This window comes from Canis lupus, chromosome 9 (genome assembly GCF_011100685.1).
Source record: "Canis lupus familiaris isolate Mischka breed German Shepherd chromosome 9, alternate assembly UU_Cfam_GSD_1.0, whole genome shotgun sequence".
Lineage (NCBI taxonomy): Eukaryota > Metazoa > Chordata > Mammalia > Carnivora > Canidae > Canis > Canis lupus.
In genome coordinates, this window is record NC_049230.1 from 5,633,494 (window position 1) to 5,654,556 (window position 21,063).

General features: G+C 59.7%; 2 protein-coding genes across 3 annotated transcripts in view; one reads left to right on the forward strand and one right to left on the reverse strand.

Moving 5' to 3' along the window:
* Positions 1-494: 494 nt before the first annotated feature.
* Positions 495-13,933, forward strand: UNC13D (unc-13 homolog D). 2 transcript variants are annotated; one of them, XM_038546571.1, is made up of 32 exons: positions 495-822; positions 1,525-1,560; positions 1,799-1,906; positions 2,026-2,085; positions 2,177-2,243; positions 2,479-2,659; positions 3,007-3,051; positions 3,186-3,254; positions 3,407-3,476; positions 3,592-3,696; positions 3,807-3,899; positions 3,985-4,088; positions 5,193-5,310; positions 5,421-5,545; positions 5,659-5,749; positions 5,838-5,894; positions 5,973-6,070; positions 6,173-6,224; positions 6,296-6,429; positions 6,521-6,641; positions 6,985-7,128; positions 7,325-7,423; positions 7,525-7,731; positions 7,916-7,984; positions 9,021-9,100; positions 10,435-10,540; positions 10,632-10,703; positions 11,141-11,224; positions 11,318-11,438; positions 11,602-11,725; positions 12,138-12,334; positions 13,059-13,933. In XM_038546571.1, the coding sequence occupies exons 1-32, from the start codon at positions 706-708 to the stop codon at positions 13,178-13,180; spliced, it is 3,276 nt and encodes a 1,091-aa protein (XP_038402499.1). In that variant the 5' UTR covers positions 495-705; the 3' UTR covers positions 13,181-13,933. The 2 variants fall into 2 exon arrangements, with proteins under 2 accessions (XP_038402499.1, XP_038402500.1); XM_038546572.1 differs by lacking the exon at positions 495-822 and adding an exon at positions 855-1,386.
* A 992-nt stretch (positions 13,934-14,925) lies between these two features.
* The window catches only part of UNK (unk zinc finger), a 33,687-nt gene continuing 27,549 nt past the window's right edge, over positions 14,926-21,063 (reverse strand). Inside the window, 4 exon segments of the mRNA NM_001003390.1 lie at positions 14,926-16,329; positions 17,078-17,335; positions 17,948-18,129; positions 20,742-20,930. Of these exon segments, the coding sequence (NP_001003390.1) occupies positions 16,174-16,329; positions 17,078-17,335; positions 17,948-18,129; positions 20,742-20,930 (785 nt within the window). The 3' untranslated portion in view covers positions 14,926-16,173.

Below are 21,063 nucleotides of genomic sequence, written 5' to 3' on the forward strand. Positions count from 1 at the left end.
CTGGCTGCCAGCCCCGCCCAGGAGCCCTTGGCCTTGGCCAGCCCCCTACAAGGGCATTTGAAGAGAGCACCTCCCGACCGTCCTTGTGGGGGAGGGGGCCGCGGGGCCTTCTCCACCCAGCCCAGCATGGCTTGGCCCCGTCACCTTGGTGGAATGTCACCCGTGGGGTGGAGCCGGCTGAGCAGCCGGCTGCCTGCTAGGGAGATGCCTCTCTGGAGCCCCCACCCTGTGCCCTGCCCATGTCCATCCTAGGTCTGGGGTCCATTCAGGGAAGTCTGTGGGTGAGAAGCCCCACACACACCCAGGGCAGCCCCCTCAGTCCCTGGCCCAGCTGGGTGCACACCCACGATGGGGCAGGGTGGCAGCCCGGCTGGCCCTGACGCCCCCTCCTGGGGAGCACCAGACACCCCCCCACACACACACCCCACCCCACCCGGGCCTCTGGGGGAGGGCGTGGAGGGGCCGGGCCCGCCCACTGTGTCCACCTGCCTCCAGCCTGGTTTAGTTCCTCCCAGGATCCCAGCCAGAGAGGGAGGAAGGTGCAGGCCTCGGGGTGGTGAAACCCTGACCGGAACCCCCCACCTGCCCGCCCCCACCCCTCGCCGGCGCAGGGTGGCACCCGGTGCTCTTTGCATAATCCTGTGGCTTCGCTATCTTCCCCCGCGGAGGCAGCTCCTCGGCGCAGGGAAGGGCAGAGCGGCCACCATGGCGACACTCCTCTCCCACCCCCAGCGGCGCCCTCCCCTCTTACGCCAGGCCATCAAGATAAGGCGCCGCAGGGTCAGAGATCTGCAGGATCCCCTGGCCCGACCCGCTCAGGAGGTAGGAGTGACCTCAGCGAGGAGAGAGCGGCCAGGGTGGGGCTCCGCGGCTCCGGGTGCCGGCTGGGCTGGAGGACCTGGGCCCTCCCGGCCCGTCGCAGCCCCCGGGCAGGGCCTCCTGGGTTGGCAGGCCGAGGTCGGCCACGTGAGCTCGGGGCCCTTCCCGGGTCTCAGGTCTGGGGTCCCAGCCTCTCTGAGCCCGCCTGTGGAGGGGCCTCCTGCCCTCTGGTCTTCCGGCCCCAGAGGCACTGGCTCCATCAGCCTGGGAGTGTCCCCGCCGCTGGGCTGCTTGGGGATCAGCTGAGCAGCCCCCAGGCCGGCTTGGCATGACCCCCCGTCTCCCACCTCCACTGCTGGGCCTCACTTCCGCCGCTGGGGTGCGGAGCGTGGCGGCCCGATAAGCAGCGCTGCTTCCTCTGGGGAAGGAAGGGAGGTTGGGGCCACGGGTGTCGAGAGCTCAGGCTGCTGGGGCCGCTGAGCGCCCATGGACCTCAGCCACGGCAGGCCAGGGGACGGGCAAGGCGGCCCGGGGGCTGGACTCCCAGGAGGCCTGCTGTGGGAACAGGTGGGCAGCACCGGTGGCTTGGGGGCCGGGAAGTAGGGGGCCCCGCGCCCTGGCCTGGCCTGCTCCGTGAGCCGTTTCTGCGGCCTGAGGCCTGCTCCAGGCCTCGGGGACACCTTGTCTTTTCACCTCTCTCCCCAGATCGAGCCTCCATCCCATCACCTCTCCCCGGAGGAGGTAAGAATGGGAGCAGCGGGGGGGCACAGGGACACACTCCTGGGCTACTGGCCAAGGCTGATGGCAACAGCAGCGGAGGGGGGCACGTCCGGGTCTTAAACCCCGCACCCCCTGCGCATTGCGGGTGCCTCGTCCCAGCTTTGGGTGTGCAGTGTTGGTGCTGGGGTGGCCAGTGGGGCTCCCCTTGCTGTGGGCAGACAGGGTTTCCTGAGGTGACCCTGCTCCTGCTGTGTCTCAGCGGGCCCTGCTCTATGAGGAAACTCTCTACACCGTCCTGCACCGCCTGGGGCAGCCTGAGCCCAATCATGTGCGGGAGGCCTCCGAGCTGCTGCAGTACCTGCAGGAGGTGAGTCCAGCCCGCCCTCCGCCCGCCGTCCTGCAGCCCGGACCCAAGAGTCCTCTCTCTCTTGCCCGCCCAGCCACCCCTGCCCTGTGCCCCCAGCTTCTCATACTCCTACCCCCCAGGCCTTCCACATGGGACCCGAGGAGCACCAGCAGATGCTGCAGCAGGTCCAGAAACTTGAGGTAACCCTGGTCCGGGACCATCCTAGGCTAGGACAGGGGCTGAGAAGCCCAGCTCCCCCTGGGACTCAGGTTGACCCTTCCATCCTTCTAGAAGCCAATATTTTGTCTCAAGGCAACGGTGAAACAAGCCAAGGGCATTCTGGGCAAAGATGTCAGTGGTGAGTATGGGGGGTGAGAGGCCCCGAGGGCCTTCTTTCCAGTCCTCCTTCCCTCCGTTAATCTGTCCAAAATTCAGCTGGGACTCCCATCTCCCAGATGTCCCCTGGGGCTCACCCTGGTGCAGCTGGTCCCAGGCCTTTCGAGTCTGGGTTGGGGAGGGTCTCTGCCCCTGAGACTGGGGTGATGAGGGAGCCCAGCCTACACCCTGAGGCTTGTCCTTCCCCTCCTCCTCAGGATTCAGTGACCCCTACTGCCTGCTGGGAATTGAGCAGGGGGTGGGTGTGCCGGGGGACAGCCCTGGGTCCCGGCATCGGCAGAAGGCTGTGGTGAGGCACACGATCCCCGAGGAACAGACCCACCGCACCCAGGTCATCACCCAGACCCTCAACCCCGTCTGGGAGGAGACCTTCATTCTGTACGTGGCCCTTGCCCCAGCCCCTGTCCCCTCCATGAGCTCAGCGGGACTTCCTGGCTCAGGGGACCGGAGGAGGGGCCTGCTCACTAGGCCAGGGACACAGAGGAGGCCAGATGGGACAGAGCCGTGGCACAAACACCCTGTGCTGGCAGGCGGTGGAGGGTTGGGCATGGCTGGGTTGATGGTGGGCGGTGGGCCCAAGCCTTACCTCAGGGGAGGGAGGGGAGTTTGCAAGGAGGGGCTCAGACTGGACAGTGGATTAGTGGGGGCGGGAGCTTCGAGGGACAGGGGACAGGCTCTGGTCGCTGCCGTCCAAGGCCCTCAGCCACACCCTTTTCTCCCTGTAGGGAGTTTGAGAACATAAGCAACTCGAGCTTCCATCTGGACATGTGGTGAGGGGCCTGCCCTGCCCGTCGGGGCCAGAGAGAGAAGGGGGGAGTGGAGCCTGGCAGATCCTCCTCCCTGAGGGCCCCCAGGACCCCCTCTCCATCTCCTGCTCCAACCTTGCCCCACCCCACCCCGCCAGGGACCTGGACACCGTGGAGTCCGTCAGACAGAAGCTCGGGGAGCTCACAGACCTGCATGGGCTGCGGAGGTGAATGTGGGCGCTTCCTGCCCTTCCCATGCCTGTGGGTTGCTTGCTGGGCTGCAGGCTCTGGCAAGGCCCCAGGGCCGCGGGAAGGGGACAGATCCCAGCCTGACCCCCGTGCCTTGCCCCATCCGTCTCACGGCCCCTGCCCTGAACAGGATCTTTAAGGAGGCGCGGAAGGACAAAGGCCAGGATGATTTTCTGGGGAACGTGGTTGTGAGGCTACAGGTGAGTGGGGTCAGGAAACGGGTTCGTGAGGGGCTCAAGGGAGGGGTTGTGGGTCCACACCAAGCAGAGCCTGGGGTCTGCCTCCCATTGCCTCTCTGCCCTCCTGGCCTGCCAGGATCTGCACTGCCGGGAGGATCAGTGGTACCCTCTGGAGCCGCGCACGGAGACCCACCCAGACCGGGGCCAGTGCCACCTCCAGTTCCAGCTCATCCACAAGCGGGTAGGCCTGGGCCCAGGACCAGGGGTCCTCCAGCGGTCTGCCTGGGCCAGGTGGACGGGCCATGCTGGGGATGGGGTCGTCTCCTCACGGCCATGCTGGCCCTGTCACAGAGAGCCACTGTGGCCAGCCGCTCCCAACCCAGCTACTCGGTGCATCTCCACCTGCTCCAGCAGCTTGTGTCCCATGAGGTCACCCAGCACCAGGTACTGGCCTCCCAGGGCTGGGGGGTGGGGAGGGGGCACGGGGCCTGCCTGCCAGGTCCTGACGCCCTTCTTTCTGCCCCCTCAGGCAGGGAGTACCTCCTGGGATGGGTCGCTGAGTCCCCAGGCTGCCACCATCCTCTTTCTCCATGCAACGCAGAAGGACCTGTCCGACTTCCACCAGTCCATGGCGTGAGTGCCCCTGGGAGGGTTGCCTGGGTCGTGGGGGGGTGGAGGGGCTCTAGCCTCTCCCTCCCTGCCTGTCCTCCTAGAAGCTGGCACGCCAAACCCCCTAACCCTTGAGAGATTTCTGTTTGGCCCTAACTGTGTGTTTTAAGTTTTGAGTCAGTTGCCAACTTTTAAAAATCTGGAGATTGTCCATACAGACTCGCACCCCCAGCTTCCCGTGTACTCTAAGCGCTGTCGTTTTGTTGGGCTGCAGCTGGTCACAGCAGAGCGCATGGCCTCCCCAGCCCCTCATGGCTGCCATGGGCTCAGAGCCCCCCCGACACCCTCTGAGTCCTCCTGTGCCTCTGAACTTGCTACCCCTGCCGCAGACCAGACGGCAGCCTTCCTCCTCAGCTCCATTGCTCTGGGGTCAACGGATTAGTGTGCTGCATTAGCAAACCTGTGTCGAGGGCCCATCATGTCCCCAGGGCTGTAATAGGTTGTGGGGACGTGTCTCAGGTGAGGGGCACACAGCTGGGGTCACACCAGGTGGAATGAGAGCGGACGCTGCCCTGGGCCACGGCTGACACTTGGCATTGAGTGGGAGGTGGACAGAGGCTGGGAGGACGAGGCCTATAGGACCATGGGCAGGTGGGTGTCCCCGGATTGGTGGGGGAGAGGGGAGAGTGCTGGACGCAGGAGCAGGTACCCACAGTGAGGGCCCACTGCCATGTCCCAGGGGCAGCCAGACTGCTCTCTCCTCCGTCCTCCTTCATGGTCCCACTCGGGTCTCATCTCCTCTTGGTCGTCACCATCTTCAAATGTCCCCTGAACTGTCTAAAGGGGAGTCCCAGTGGATGTTTGCCCGTGCACTTGAAGGCTCTAGTCTGCACATCTGATTTTTCAAAAGGAGCAAGAAATCCTAAATTTTAAAATCACAAATATCCCCCAATTTGAGAGGTAGCTGATTCATTTACACGTCTGAAAAGCACCTTGACGAGGGTGATGGGGGTCCACGGGCGGCCTGTGGGGTGGGGCGGGGCGTCTCGCTGTCCCCCCCAGGGCCGGGGAGCAGCAGGAAGGGAGAGGCCCCACCGGGCTGGGCTGAGGGCCCCCCGTGTGCCGCAGGCAGTGGCTGGCCTACAGTCGTCTATACCAGAGCCTGGAGTTCCCGAGCAGCTGCCTCCTGCACCCCATCACCAGCATCGAGTACCAGTGGATCCAGGGCCGGCTCAAGGAGGAACAGGTGGGCAGCGGGCTGCGGAGTGAGGAGCGGTGTTGGGCAGGCGGGGCTCGGGGAGCAGGAAGGCCGCGCGGGGCCCCCTCACGCTGCTCCCCACTCTGTCCGGCCCGCAGCTGGAGGAGCTGGCCACCTCGTTCAGCAACCTGCTGGCCTACGGCCTCTCCCTCATCCGGAGGTTCCGGTCTGTTTTCCCCCTGTCTGTGTCCGACTCCCCAGCCCGGCTGCAGTCTCTTCTCAGGTTGGCGGCTAGCCCTCCCCCTTCCTCGGTGGGGTCAGGGCCGAGGGAACAACTGGGGCACCTGCCGGGGCCAGGAGTGGAGGCATCCTGGACACAGCTATCTGTCTCCACAGGGTCCTCGTACAGATGTGCAAGATGAAGGCCTTTGGAGAACTGTGCCGGGACAGCGCCCCACTGCCCCACCTGGTGACCGAAGCGCTGAAGGTACGGGACTCACCCAGGGGTGGGGGGGACGAGGAGGGCAGGTGCCTGAGTCTGGCAGCGCTCCCTGCTCACGCCCCTCTGCCTGCAGACTGGCACCGTTGAGTGGTTCCACCTGAAGCAGCAGCACCACCAGCCCATGGTGCAGGTGAGGGGGCTTGGGCAGCACGGGGGGCGGGGTGCTCGCTCCCTGCAGCCCTGCTCAGTGCCCCTCTGTCCCTGCCAGGGCATGCTGGAGGCAGGCCAGGCCCTGCTGAGCCTGGTGCAGGACATCATAGTCGACCTACGCCAGTGCCAGCACACATGGAACAAGATCTTCCAGAAGTGAGCAGGTGGCAGGGTTGGGAGGTCACGGCAGGGGATCAGAATGGGACCAGAAGGACCCCTGTGTGGGCCACCAGGTCACACCCGTTGCCTTCCTTCCAGTACCCTCAAGGTCGACCTCTTCTCCATGGCTTTCCTGGAGCTGCAGTGGCTGGTGAGTCTCTCCCTGGGCCTTTGCCCTCTCCCCTGGCTCTGGAGCCCTGTCCCCACGCCTTCCCTCTGCAGGTGGCCAAGAGGGTGCAGGACCACACGGCGGTGGTGGCGGGCAACCCTGTGTCCCCAGAGGTGGGCGAGAGTCTATTCCAGCTCTATGTCAGCCTCAAGGAGCTCTGCCAGCTGGGCCCGGCCCCCGCAGAGAGGTGGGCAGCGGGCCGTCGGCTCTAAAGAAGGGGGCACGGAGGGTCTGTGCTGGCCCCGGCACCACCCAGGCTGAGCCCCCGCTCTCCCCAGAGATGGCGTCCAGGCCCTGGATGGCTTTCACCGCTGGTTCCAGCCCGCCATCCCCTCCTGGTTGCAGAAGACTTACAGTGTGGCCTTGGCGAGGGTGCAGCGCGCTGTGCAGATGGATGAGGTGGGGGCGGGGCCTGAGACGGGGCGGGGTCCGGGCTTGGGGGGCGGGGTTCGGGGCTCTGCACCTCTAGGACTCACCAATGCTGGTGACCAGCCCTTGAGGCCCGTTGTGTGTAAAACACTGCCTCCTGATATCCTTGGTTTAGACTGTGGCTTTCCTTTACAGACTCTGATCTTTGCAGCCTGGGGGGCTGGGTGGAGCCTTGCGTGTACCCCTTGAGCCCCCTGCTCACCCCCGCTTGCTGGTGGTAGCTCTGAATGCCTGCGGAAGGAAGGTGGGGGGAGGGAGGGGACGAACTGGCAAGCCCTGAGCCCTCCTATCTGCACGCTCCCCCATGCCCCAGCTGGTGCCCCTGGGTGAGCTGACCAAGCACAGCACGTCAGCCGTGGACCTGTCCACCTGCTTCGCCCAGATCAGCCACACTGCCCGGCAGCTGGACTGGCCCGACCCGGAGGAGGCCTTCATGATCACCGTCAAGTTTGTGGAGGTGCAAGGTCTTCATGGGTCCTCCCCCACCTTTCCAGGACAGCTTCATTTGACTTACCCTGTTTCTCCCAAGCTCTTGCCCTAGCAGCCTCCAAAGGCCTAGGTCTTAAACCCCCAAGTCACTGAGATTTCCGTGGCTCCCCGCATCAGCCTCCCCTGGGGCTCCCCCCACCTTGATCATCCTCTCCCCACCCCAGGATACCTGCCGGCTGGCTCTGGTGTACTGCAGCCTTATAAAGGCCCGGGCCCGTGAGCTCTCCGCAGGCCAGAAGGACCAGGGCCAGGCCGCCAACATGGTAAGGACCAGACCTGGATGTTGGGCCTGAGTGGGCACAGGGAGGGCCAGTCCCGACAAGCTCATGACGCTCTGTGTCCCTGTGCCCATGCCTGCCTTCAGCTGTGCGTGGTGGTGAATGACATGGAGCAGCTGCGGCTGGTGATCGGCAGGCTGCCCACTCAGCTGGCGTGGGAGGCAGTGGAGCAGCGAGTAGGGGCTGTGCTGGAGCAGGGGCAGCTGCAGAACACGCTGCACGCCCAGCTGCAGGGCGCGCTGGCTGGGCTGGGCCACGAGATCCGCACTGGCGTCCGCACTCTGGCTAAGCAGGTACCTTGTGCAATTCACAGTGACCTCCCCCTGCCCCCCATCCTCGGTCTGAAGCATCCTCAGCAGGATTTGGGCTGATGTCCAGGCCCTACCCCTTCCTGAACCTAAATCAGCCTCCAGGTGACCTCACCCTGTCCCTGGAACTCATGCCCTGGCCTCCCCCCACACCGTTTTGTGTCCCCAGCTGGAGGCAGGCATTGCCAAGCACATCCAGAAACTCGTGGACGTCAAGGAGTCTGTCCTGCCTGAGGATGTGAGTGGCCCTCCCTGCTCACTTTTGCCAAAGGGGCTTAGGGTGGCAGAGATAAGTCTCCCAGACTCCGGCAGGAAATGTCCCCTCCTGAACCTCAGTTTCCTCCTTGGACGCAAGGGGGCAGCGTGGGCCATTCCCCTGGCTCTCCCAGCAGCTAAGGGGACTGTGGTGGGGGAGGGCTTGGCCTTTGCCGCCAAGACAGATCGGGTGGGCGTGCATCCTTCTGAGCTCCCTGTTCCTGCAGGTCAGCTGACGTCAGCGTCCTCGCAGGTCCAGGGGCACAGATCCCGTTGGTTGTGTGTGGGGGGGAAGGTTACTCAGCAATTCGACTGTTTAAGCGCTCTGTCACAGGCGTAGATTTAGGCCTGGGGTGTATGGATCAACGAGCGAAACTCACAGAACCCCCTGCCTTCCTAGAGCTTAGGTGCTGGCAGGGGAGGCGGAGAGCTAGAACCATAGCCGTGAGGACCACTCCACGTGTGTGTGCGCCCAGGCGCATGCCAGGTAGTAAGAACTAGAGAAAATGAAAATATTTGTATCTATTGTATTTTTTTTTAAGATTTATTTATTTATTTATTCACGAGAGACACACAGAGAGAGGCAGAGACATAGACAGAGGGAGAAGCAGGCTCCTCACAGAGAACCCGATGTGGGACTCGAACCCCTAACCGGGGATCATGCCCTGAGCCAAAGGAAGATGCTCAATCACTGAGCCACCCAGGCATCCCTGTTTTGTTTTTTTTTTTAAGATAGTTTTAGATGGTGGCTAGCGAAGGCCTTCCCCGGAGGGTGACCGCTGAGACGAGACCTAAAGGGAGCCAGAGAGGAGCCCTGAGGATTTCTAGGGGGGCGCACAGCAGGGGCCTGGCAGTGGGGGGCTACGGAGGAGCCAGGAGGCCGGAGCCGACTGCAGGCAGGGCTCAGCTCTGGCACACGTTCTGAACGGAGCAGGCAAAAGCTCCCGGCCCTGTCTCCTCTTCCGGGTGGGGGCATGGGAAGGGGCCAGAGCCAGACTGCCGCCCACCGCTCTCCGCAGGCCATTCTGCCTCTGATGAAGTTTCTGGAGGTGAAGCTCTGCTACATGAATACCAACTTGGTGCAGGAGAACTTCAGCAGGTCTGCGGCAGCCTCCTGCCCTGCGGCGCCCTTCCCTTCCACCTGCCCCTCCTTCCCGGCCTCAGCATCCATTTTCAGGGGAGGAGGCAACCGGCCTCTGCTTAAATGCTCACTCCTAGGGATGGGGAGCTCACTACCTCACACACCTGCCCATTTCCCTTTAGGCTGAGCAGAAAGCTGCCAATTCTTTCTCCCTTAGTCCTGGGCTATCTGTGGGGCTTTGCCGACTACAGTTCTACTCTCCTAACATCACAGGCCACTGGTGTTCCTGTCTCAGGACCCAACGGAACTTCTAGTTAGGCTCTCTCTTAAAGCAGGGGCCCGGCACACCGGGCGCAGGACTAGAACTCAAAGGTGTGGGCTTTGGCCCACCTGGATTCAGACTGTAGCTTTGCTGCTGCTCGGTGAGCCGATGGAGCAGATTACTCAAGTTTTCCATGCAGATGATCATTGTTCTGACCTCTTACGAGGACTGAGTGAGTCACATGGGGTGCCGAGCCCAGCGCCTGTGCAAAGGAAGTGGTCGGTGACAAGCGGCAGAATGATGACCGTGGGTCCTCCACGGGGATCTGGGCTCTGAGGCTGCTGCCCCTCCCCCTGGAGGTCCACTCCCAGGGGCGCAGTGGGGCCCGAGGGAGCCCAGCGTCCTTATTTCTCAGGCCACAACATGCCATTTGTTCAGCTAAAACAGAGTTAAACCTCCATTATAGGGACTCGACTCACTGCTGTCTCAAAAGGTGTTAGAATATTGCCTGGTGCGTAATCAGCACTCAGATATGCTGAACACACGAACTACCTTTCGTATGACCTTCCTTATTCTTACTTACACAATTCAGCTGTTTTTTTTCTTTTTGTACTTAACTGCCTGACTCTACTTTGACATGTGAAATTTCAGTTATTTCAGGTAGTAGGTCGCTACCTTTTTCTCCCCAGGAGAGTAGGTGCTTATCCATGTTGAAATCCTATTCCTTTTGGCCAATCCCATATTGAATCAGGATTCAGTCAATGAGGGACCAGCCTCCCCACCGCACCTTGTTTGTTGGGGTTTGATAATCCTACTGAGGAAGATTCTTTGCTAGGTTGTGAGACACATTGGTTGGGACTGGCCCCATCTGCCCCCCTCCTTGTCCTGCTTCCTTCAGGAGACCAGCCCTCCCTCCCTACACTCCTGCCTACAGCCCTGGTCCCAGCCTTACCTGAGTAACAGGTGGAAGTGGAGGGTGGGGTAGGGAGGACCTGGGGGCGGGGCGGGGCCCCTTTCTCAAGAGTGTCTCTGCTTCCTCCTCTTACATCCTCCTGTCCTGTGACTGGCATCCCTCTGCCCCTCACCCCAGCCTTCTGACCCTGCTCTGGACCCACACGCTCACCGTGCTGGTGGACGTGGCTGCCTCCCAGCGGAGCTGCCCCCTCGCCTCTAGCAGACTGAAGATTGCGTTGCAGGTAATAAGAGCAGTGACAACAAATAAAAACCCTAGTGGGAGATGACAAATAATAACCCTGGTGGGGTCACCTCGGATGTCTCATCCCCTAGAATCTGGAGATCTGCTTCTATGCGGAGGGCTGCGGCCTGCCACCTGCGGCGCTGCACACAGTCACCTTCCAGGTGGGGGTCTTTGGTGAGCTGGTGGGGTGGAGGGAGCCTGCCTTTCTGTGTCCTGTGTCCCGTATTAACTACATAATTTACAGGGCCCAGCACAAAAAGAAAATGTGGGCCCCTTTTCCAAAAATCATTAAAAATTTAAAGACAGCAACGGCAGAGCATTAAACCAAACATAAAGCTCTTCAGGCACGGTGAGGGGGTGGCCGTGCCATGGTAAGGGTGGCCACCCTCGAGGCCCATTGCGTCCGTGCCGCGGCAGGCCTGCCGTCCTGAGGGTGCGTTCCCCAGGTGAGCATCTGGGGCACCCGGTGCTTTCTGTATCAAATTGCTGTTGGCTGAATCAAACCCTCTGGGCTGCGTTTTCCCGAAGGGGAAGGGCGGCCCCGGGCTGCGGTGGAGAATGGCAGTTCGCGGGACTGCTCGGCTATGCCTGTTCGCAGGCTCTGCGGAGGGACCTGGAGCTGCAGGCAGCTTCCAGCCGGGAGCTCATCCAGAAGTACTACTGCAGCCGCATCCAGCAGCAGGTGAGGCTCCTTCCCCCCCAGTCACTCCGGGCGCCCCCGGAGCCCCCTCCACCCTGCCCCACACTGCCCACGTGCGCCCCCCCCCCCCCGCAGGCAGAAACCGCCTCCGAGGAGCTGGGGGCTGTCACGGTCAAGGCCTCCTACCGCGCCTCGGAGCAGAAGCTGCGGGTGGAACTGCTCAGCGCCTCCAGCCTGCTGCCCCTGGACTCCAATGGTGAGTGCAGGCCGCCCCCTCCCTGGAGCGCAGGCTGCGCCTCCCTCATGCTGCCAGGAGGGGGCGGTGCTGCCAGCAGGGGGCGATGTGGCCAGCCGCAGGCGCCGGCGACTAGGGGCCGGGGCTGGGAGAGCCTTGGCCCCGTCACCTGCCCACTTGCCAGGCTCCAGCGACCCCTTCGTCCAGCTGACCTTGGAGCCCAGGCACGAGTTCCCCGAGCTGGCCCCCCGGGAGACCCAGAGGCACAAGAAGGAGCTTCACCCTCTGTTTGATGAGACGTTTGAATTGTGAGTGGGTGCCTACCCTTGCCACCCTTCCCCAGCCCTGGACTTCCTTCAGACCTGCTCCTCCCACCTGAGGCCAAGGGGCACCTGGAACAGGGGCTTGCAGGGACCCAGGAGGAGTCGGACCGGGGACAGGAAGTCCACCTGTAGGACTTAGAGGCTTGCTTCCAGGAACGATCCTGTTCCTGAGGTCCTCTGTTCCCCAAGACAGGAGGGTCTTGGTTTAAAGTAGCAGGCCAGTCAGAGGAGGCGTCCGACGTAGCACATGCCCACTGAGCACTGACAGCGATCCTAATCCCCACCTGCCATCAGCCCTGGCCCGTCCTCTAGGACCAGCAGTGAACCGTGTGTGGGGGTGGGGGACAGTGACCATGTAGGGGGCAGGCAGCTGAGCCCCACTCTGTCCCCCTCTCAGCCTGGTGCCTGCTGAGCCGTGCCAGAAGGACGGAGCGTGCCTCCTGCTCACGGTGCTGGACCATGACACGCTGGGGGCTGACGACTTGGAAGGGGAGGCCTTTCTGCCCCTGTGCTCGGTGCCAGGCCTGACTGGGACCGAGGAGCCTGGCGAGGTGCCTCAGATCCGCCTGCCCCTCACCTACCCCGCACTCAACGGTAGGCCTGAGCCCCAGGGCAGTGGGGCTTCGGGTGCAGGGCCTGGCCCAGCACTAGGGTGCAGGGAAGGGGCAGCCCACGAAAGTTGGTGGCCCCTAGGGAAGTGAATGAAGTTGAGATCAGAGAAATCCCTCCTTGGATGCAGAAGCCAGTGGAGTCAGTGTGGTGGCTTGTGTTGCTGAGTAGATCTCAGTCTAATGCAGAGACCAGTGAAATTTGTTAGGCCATGTGTGGCGTGGCTCTCTTCAGTGGGGGGCAGGTCACCAGTTTACCTGGGGAGAGAGACTGGGTCTCCGCCTGGGGGGCACAGGCCAAACATTCTCTGGGCCGAATAATAGGTCACATGTCTGAGTACTTATCCAAGGCCACTCTTAAACACTTGACACGTTAACTCCCAATCTACAACCACCAACCATGGCAGGTACTATTATTCCTATCTTACAGATGAGTAAACTGAGGCACAATGAGGTTAACTAGCTAGTTTCAGGTCTAGGTAATGGTTGCAACCTGAGATGCGCCTCAGCCTCTTCCACTGCAAATGGGGTCAGTGTCTGTGCCAGAGCAGTCATGCCAAAGACAGTGAGGTGTCTTGTCTTAACCGTCAGGCTGTCTTGTGAGCTTGGCTGGTGTGTGTCCACTAGTTTCCAGTTTCCAGGATGGCTGGAAAATGGGGCACTGTCTCCTCCTGCTGCAGCCTGACCCCCCCACACGCCTCTCTTCACAGGGGATCCCATCCTGCAGCTGTTGGAGAGCCGAAAGGGTGATCGGGAGGCCCAGGTGTTTGTGAGGCTGCGGCGGCAGCGAGCCAAGCAGGCCTCCCAGCATGCCCCAAGGCCAGGGCGGTAGCAGTGGAGGTTACAGATGGGGTTGGGGTTGGGTGCCCAGTAGGGACGGGCTTTCCTGAGAGCTCTGGGTTCTCTCCACCATAGCGTAGCCCAGAAGGACCCCACAAGTCTGGGGAACCCCAGTGTGTGGAAGGCCCAGCATGAAGATCACCTCTGGCCCTCCTGCCAGAGCAGGGGCCCGTGGTGCTGGTGCAGGGGCCCCATTAGTATTTATATTCCCTCCTTCCTGCCCTCAGCGTTCTCTACCAAACCCCAGCACCAGGTGGAGGGGCAGCTGTCTGCAGCTCTCACCCCTGCTTCCCTCTAGAAGCTGCTCTGGCAGAGACCTCTCAGCCATCTGTTTCCAGCATATCTATTCCAGTCACTGGGGTGGGGGCTCGGCTCCCTTGGGCCTATCCTTTAGCACCCCTACCTTGGTTCACTGGGGCTAGAGCTACAGCACAAAGCCTCCTGGGGGAGGGAGGGGACCCTGCGAAAGACAAGGCTACAGCTGCGCTAGTGGGGAGGGCGACAGTTCTAATGAAGGGAGCCTGGCTCCCCTCCTGGAGCGGCTGCCAGTACCCTGGCTAAGGAGCCTAGAGCCAAGGACCTTCTGGCTCTGAAGAGGTGAAAGCTGGCAGGGAATGGGGCTGGCGTGGAGGGGCAGAAGCAGAAAAGACAGCTTGGCCAGCCATGTCTACTGAGGACACCTCCTCCCTGGGACAGTACCTGCCACTTAAGAACTTTCTTAACAAAAATAAAAAACCAAAAACATGTCAGTGTCCTGTAAGGAACTGTACTGTTGGCCTGCATCAGGGCCCAGAGATCACAATCAGGCCATGCCAACTGCCTCCTCAGCCCCCGGGAGACCTTGAGCTGCTCCCACCTGTGGCCTGTCCCCCCCCCCCCCCATCTCCCCATATTACAAAGCAGGTGGTGTGTAACTGATGCACAAGCAGGGCTTCAAACAAACATTTCTAGGCATGGCAGTTTGTGGGTGTTGCCTGACACTCCAAGGGGGGGAACACCAGGAGTGTGGGTCTCCCACGAGTGCAGGCTGAGTGCCTATTCTAAGGCTTAAAGGAGCAGGGTCCTGGCCTTGCCTGGATTGGCGGGGGGGAGGTGACCCCTGTATTGAGAGTCACAGAGCCCAAGGCCAGGTTGTCATTCTAGCTGGCCCTCTGAGCCTGCCCAAGTGCGACAGGGGAAGGCGTCAGACGAGATCATCTCCAAGGCTCCTTTCAGCTTCTGAACCTGAGACCCATACAGAGCCCACTCGGGGCATTTTCTCACAGCTACCTATTAAGCCGGGTAAGAGCAGGTGAAGGAGGTGGCTCAAAGGCGGAGACCCTCCTCCTTCCTTCTAGTGCTTTTATGAGAAGGCAGTAAGTCTATTTCTCTGGGAAACAACTTTGGAAAAACAAGTAAATGGGTCCCAGCAGAGTCCCAAGCCCTAGGAGGTCTGTGTCCAAGACTAAAGGTGCCAGCAGGCCTGAGTCAGAGAGCACTTGAGCTCTGTGTAGGGGCCTGGAGCCACCTGGGGGCTTGAAGGTGGCTTTAGCTGCTTAGCCACAGCTTGGGTGGGGGCACAAGCTCTTTCCATGGCCCAGGTGGGCTGGGGCCTAGGCTGGGAGGGCCAAGCTGGCTCACCCAAGTCTTTCAGAGGCCCTTACTTGGAACCCTATTCTCCCTCACCCCCCATGTAAACAGGCTACCACTGTAAGTTCATATTTTATTTCCAATAGGTTTGGAGCTTTGTTGATTTTTGCATTTTTGTAAAAAAAAAGTTTTCACTTAATTCATTGAAAGCCCTTTCGTGCTGAGCCCAAGGGGGAGCCTGGGCCAGGCCAGACCCTTCACAGCCCTCTCGCTCCCATCCCCAGACCCCCAGCGCTGGGAGCAGGGTGGCTTCCCTCCACCTGCTCTGCCCTCCCACCCCCGCTGCATCTTTCTGTACAGAACAATTTTTAAAATGGAAGCTAAGACACAATATACATTGGACAGGCACGCACACACATGTATACAGGCGTCCGCTCCAAAGGGCAGGACGTCAGCTGCACTCAGAGAGCACCAAGGAATGCATACGGAGCCCCTCCCATGAGGAGGGCAGGGCTTAAGCCCCACCTTGGTCCTCAGTCCGCAGCTCCTCCCCACCCATTGCCCTGCTAGCTGCCAGAGGGAGGGAGGGGAAAGGGGGGAAGCTGACAGCAGCTGGGGAGTTAGGAAGAGGGCAGTGCCAGTCTGGTTGGGGGTCCTGGGGCCGGGGAGGCTGCTCTGGGGGCCCGGAGGGAGAGGACTGAGGCGGACCCCTGGCCTCAGGAACCTGAGGGGTAGAACACCCAGGCCTTGCCCCTCCAGGAGCTTCAAGGGCCCAGGGTTGGGAGTGGGGCTGGCCTCTGCAGCTTTGGCCTGCCAGCCCCAGACTAAATATACATTTGGTAAACCTAGGAGCTAGGCCAGCTTAGACCCCAGCACAGCCACCTCCTCAAGCCTCACAGCTGGGAAGCAGGTCTGTTCCCGGGATGTCCACATCCCTGGCTCTCACCCTGGCCTGGGGAGGTGCAGTGAACAGGGCCTGCCCTGAAGGCTGGGTCCCTCCCCTCGGCCCCTTCCAGCTTTCTGCTTGGGCCCCAGGAAGAAGTTAAAACTAGTTAGTTTTCCTACATTAAAAAGAGACAGAAACACATCCCCTGCCAAAAGGCCGGTGGGCAATGAAGGGACTTTGTCTCTGCAATGGAAAAGGAGAGAGAGGGCAAGGGGAGGGCTGCAAAATAGTTTCTTTTAAAAAGTGCTTGGTAAGTCTGTTTTAAAGTGTGTGTCTATATCTATGTACAGATATACACACAGACACTGTTCACACACTGCTGCCCACGCATACCTGCACACGTACAGAAATGTATACATATACAGAATCATATACATATACATACATACATACATACATACATATATATATATACTTTAAAAAGTCCTAGGTAAGAAGATCTGAGCCAGGCCGGGGCCGGGCCTGCAGGGTCACGACTGGAGGGTGTGGGCCCGGCTGGGCTGGCAGACGGGGCACTCGCTGCCCTCGGCACAGAGCTCGCACAGCACGGCGTGTTGGCATGGCAGCACCGCTCGGTTCTGCTCCTGACACTTAAGGCATTTCACCGACTGCATGTGGAACACGGCCTGCGGTGGGAGGGGATACCGTGATCACTGGCCTGGCCCAGCACTGGGGCCAGCAGCTCTCTCAACATTCACTTCAGTCCCCCTGGCATGAGAAAACTAAGGCACAGAGTTCAGCAGCATGCTCGCAGGACCCAGGCAGACAAGTGAGAGCTGGAGTTCAGGCTGTTACCCTCAAGACTCTCAAAGTCTGCTTCTGGCCCCCCTGGGGAGAGCAGAGGGCCAGGGTGACTCCACAGGCTCCTACCCTGACAGACTCTTCCTCTCACAAAGCCTCTGCCCCTGCTTCATTTGATCTAACAGTGACCCTTGGTCTCCAAAAGAGAATAGTGGGGCCTGGCTGCAAATGCCCAGTGAAGGAAAGAATGCACTTTCTACTGTGCCATGTTCCCCAGACATCCAGCCGGGCACCTAAGAATGCAGACAAAGTAGCCCTGGGGACCTAACTGTTCTGGAATGCCTACTGGTATGTGCAGAGCTCAGAGGAGAAGCATTTCGATGCCACTGAAGGCCTAGTGATGCAGCTTGGGTCAGCCCAACCCAGAACTGTGGGGGGCAGGGGGCACTGAAACCTCTCCATCTCCACCATGCCCACCCCTAGGAGGGCAGGATCTTGTGTCAGCCCAGCAGGTAGGTAGAGGCTCTCAGAAGGGTGGCTGTCCCTGGAGCAGCATGGACCCAGCAGAGCCCAAGTACTGGCTGAGGCTACTCTATACCCCCACCCAGCACTCCCCTAACCTCCCAGGCTGACCTTGTCCACTTGCTCCAGGTGGGCCCGCAGCTGCTTCTGGAGGGAGTAAAGGGTAGAGAGCGAGAGGGCCTCCAGGTCAGAGAAGGTGGGTAGGGCCTGCGGGTCCGGACCCGAGTGAAGCCGCTCCAGCTCTTCCTGCAGCTTCTTAACCTGCCCCTCCAGTGCATCCCGCTGCTCCCGGGCCAGCTCGCACTCGGCACCTGCTGCACTGGCCCGCTCACCGGCCTCCTCTGCCTCCTTCTTCCAGGCATCACAAGCCTGTGGGCCCAACACACAGCACCTCATCGTGATGGCCCCCTGCCCCCGGTCCCCCCTGCAAGTGCCTCTCTGGGAGCCTGTGTGGGCCACTTGTGGCTGCAGGGGCTGCTCGGGAGCTGGGTCAGCTGCCTGGGGAGGGAGGAGGCGGACACTGCCTGCAGAGAAGAGAGATTTCAGGACCTGCCAGAGACTCTCTCTAGGCAGGGAAGAGGGCTGAGCCCAACACAGCAGGGTAGCACCTGGCAGAGCTGCATGTGCTGCTGGCCAGCACCTGCAGGAGCAGCCAGGCTGCACCTGGCCAGAGGAGCCATCTCAGAACCTAGAATCTTGGACCTGGAGCCCTGGAGAGTCAGGGCTTCTGGGGAAAGGCCAGCAGTGCTGTGGAACCACATCAAATAAGCAACTCAGTGGGAATTCTGGGCTGGGAACACTAGGCTCCCCAGGGTCATGACTGGCAAAGCGAGCGTTTCCACAGGAGAAGAGAGTGAGAGTTTCTGCTCTGTCCTCTAGGACCCCCCACCCTTGCACCCCTGTGCCTGCTCTGTCTGAGACGGGCTCAGGCTGCATGCCACCCAGACCCTGGGAAGGCGAGTGGCTATGGAGACCCAGTACCTGCTTAGCCTGCTTCCAGGACTCCTCCCACTGCTTGATGGTGCCATTAGCTTCTTCGAGCTCTTGCCGCAGCCTGGCCAGCTCAGCAGCCCCTGGCCCTGACAGGAAGGCAGGGGAAGTGCCTGGGGAGAAGCTACCAGAGGCAAAATGCTCCCAGATGCTGCTATTCATCCCGTTCAGACCTGCCTCAGGAAAGGGAGGAATGTGAGAGCTCTGGAGGGCTTCAGGCCTGGGCCCAGGCCATGGTCTTGTCCACTTTTGTCTGGCGGCTTCAAGGGGCTAGCTGTGTAAGGCTTCTGCCGTGTCAGGCTGGGGCCTCTCCCAGGTATGGAGGGCCCAAAGATGCATCAGACCTACTGTAGCACGACCTGCCACTCAACATTTGGCACTTAAGGATGGCTGGGTAGCTCAGCGGCTGAGCATCTGCCTTTGGCTCAGATCTGGGGATCAAGTGCCCCATTGGACTTCCTGCAGGGAGCCTGCTTCTCTTTCTGCCTAGGTCTCTGCCTCTCTCTCTCTCTCATGAATAAATAAATAAATCTTAACAAAAAATATTTTTAAAAAAATTTGGCACTTAGCTTCTGAGGCTTAGCATCCTCATCTGAAAAGTGAGGTTGCCATCACTTGCCTCACAGAGTGATTCAGGGGCTTCAGAAGTACTGCAGGAAAGCAATCTGTAGAGGGAGCAATTTGTGACTATGAGCTGACTTTCAGCCTAGAGGGAGGAGCACCTTCTTGCACCTGCTGTAAGGCTTGGGAGGAGAGTCAGGGGCAAAATGCAGGCTAGAGCTTCAGATGGAGGTACAGCTGGAACAAGAGGAGTTCAGGGAGCCCTGGGTTCATTCCCCTTGTTTTATGCTAAGGAAACAGATAAAACGTGTTGCTAAGAATCACACATACAGTAGGGGCGCCTGGGTGGCTCAGTTGGTTGGGGTTCCAACTCTTGGTTTTGGCTCAGGTCGTGATCTCAGGGTCATGCGAATCAAGCCCTATGTCAGGTGGCTTGAGATTCTCCCTCTGCCCCTTCTCCACACACTCCCTCACATGCATGCGCGCTCTCTCTCTAATAAATAAATAAATCTTAAAAAAAAAATCACACAAACAGTAAATAGTGGAGCCAATATACAGTCAGGATATCTGACTCCAAGGGCTTACACTTTTTGATGAGCTAAGCTGCATGCTCCTCCAACCATGCACTTGCTCAGTCTTTCTTTCTTTTTTTAAAGATTTTATTTATTTATTCATGAGACACACACAGAGAGAGACAGAGACATGGCAGAGGGAGAAGCAGGCTCCACATAGGGAGCCCGATGTGGGACTCGATCCTGGGTCTCCAGGATCACACCCTGGGCTGAAGGCGGCACTAAACTGCTGCCCCACACTTATTATTCTAATAATTTCTTTCTCATTCCCTTCCCAACTAATCCAGCCAGGATATTCCAGAACCTTCCAAGCAATACAAGTGCACCTTAAGTATGAGAGACGTCATCCTGTGTGGAGAGCCTGAGATGTGCGCTATCTATGAGCCTACATGCCCAGTCTCAGAGATGGGAATTCAGAACCAATATAACACCATCCCAGCAACAAGCTCTTCCCATGGACCTCTCCTCCACAACTCAGGTGGCATTTCCTCTCTTGGAAGAGAGCCACTTCCTCTCCTGATCATGTCCAGGTCAGATGACCTCTATTATTCTGAATCACAAACCCAGGCCTCTGACTCCACACAAGAGTGACAGTCCCTAAGTATGCTCTAATGTCTGTGCACCTCTGCCTTCCTCCCTGCCAGCTGGACCTGTTGAGCTCACAGTGTATCTAAAAGCTTCTGCTCAGTAACTACATAGAGAAGGAACGAATGAATGTGGGGTCAGTAAGAAGGGCTAGGGTCAAGACGCTTCCAGAACTGAGCAAGTCAGACAAATGTAACAGAAAGCATCTGAAGCTGACAAAAATCAACATAAAAAGGCAATGGCCACCTTCAAAACTGGAAAGATGCTAAGAAATCTCGAGTGAGATTAGGAAGCTCCCAAACCTGGTCAGAATGTCAAAGGCTCAGAGGCTTAGGCTCAGTGTGACCAGGAACCCCAGAACCCTGGGGGGAGGTTACTCCTGACCTCCTCCCAACAGCTTCTGGTTGGGAGATGGACTAAGCAGAGCAGCTGCTGTTTGAGAGGTGGCAGGCTGGGCCCAAGTGTTACGTCAGTGAATACTCAAACAGTGGCCGCCCATGAGAAGGTACCCTGCCCGAGCTGGTGGAGCCTGTGGCTCTCCACACCCTGCTTCTAACTAGGATTTGATGTGCCCTCTGGAACCCACAGTCCACACCATTCTAACTCTTGTGTACAGCCTTTGGAGTTACACCTGGGCAACCCTGAGCCTGTTCAGATTCTTCCTTTCACCTACTGTGAAGCTGGCTGTTTTGAGTCCCCCACGCAGAGTTCAAGGTGACAGGAAGAACTGGCACCTAGGCCCCTGTGCCTAAGGCCACTGCTTCTCACTACACACTGGCCCCTGTGCCCAACACTTCACTCTTGTCACTCCGTTTAAGCCTCACCCCTGTCTTATACAAAGAGGATGCTGCCATTACACAAACTTCAAGCAGAGAAAACTAAGAGAGGCTAAATTGCTTGTCTAGGTTTACCCAGCTAAGGAAAATGTGAGAGAGAGCCTGACCCACCTCCAAGCCATGAGCCCCTTACTTCAGCTTCTACTCTGCATTGCATCTGGCTGTGGCCAGATGCACTTTCCAAAAGCCCGGATTTTGCCCCAGATCTCAGAGACATAAAACCCCTCTTACCCAAAGATCCATGTGATGCTGAGGTCCCCAAAAATGTGTTTTCTGACTGGCTCAGGTGGCCCTGGGGCTGCTGCAGGAAATGTGAGGACAGACTGACAGGAGGGGATGGGGATGCTGAGTGAAAGGAAGCAGAACTGCCCAAGGAGCCAGGGATGTTCACGGGTGCAGAGCTCTGCAGCAAACTGCCACCTGTAAGAGAGGCCCCAGAGGGCCCAGTGAGGGCAGGGCAAGCTACACGGGGCAGGGTACAGCTCATCTACACCACCACCACCACCACCACCACCACCCACCTCCCCCGGCCAGGCTGGACCTCTAGGAGCCC

Bases quoted from the DNA above. Each gene is read 5' to 3' on its own strand.
- UNC13D (XM_038546571.1), top strand. From the start codon at position 706: ATGGCGACACTCCTCTCCCACCCCCAGCGGCGCCCTCCCCTCTTACGC. The intron at 3,477-3,591 runs GTGAGTGGGGTC...CTGGCCTGCCAG, and splicing joins ACGTGGTTGTGAGGCTACAG to GATCTGCACTGCCGGGAGGA. The intron at 7,424-7,524 runs GTAAGGACCAGA...GCCTGCCTTCAG, and splicing joins AGGGCCAGGCCGCCAACATG to CTGTGCGTGGTGGTGAATGA.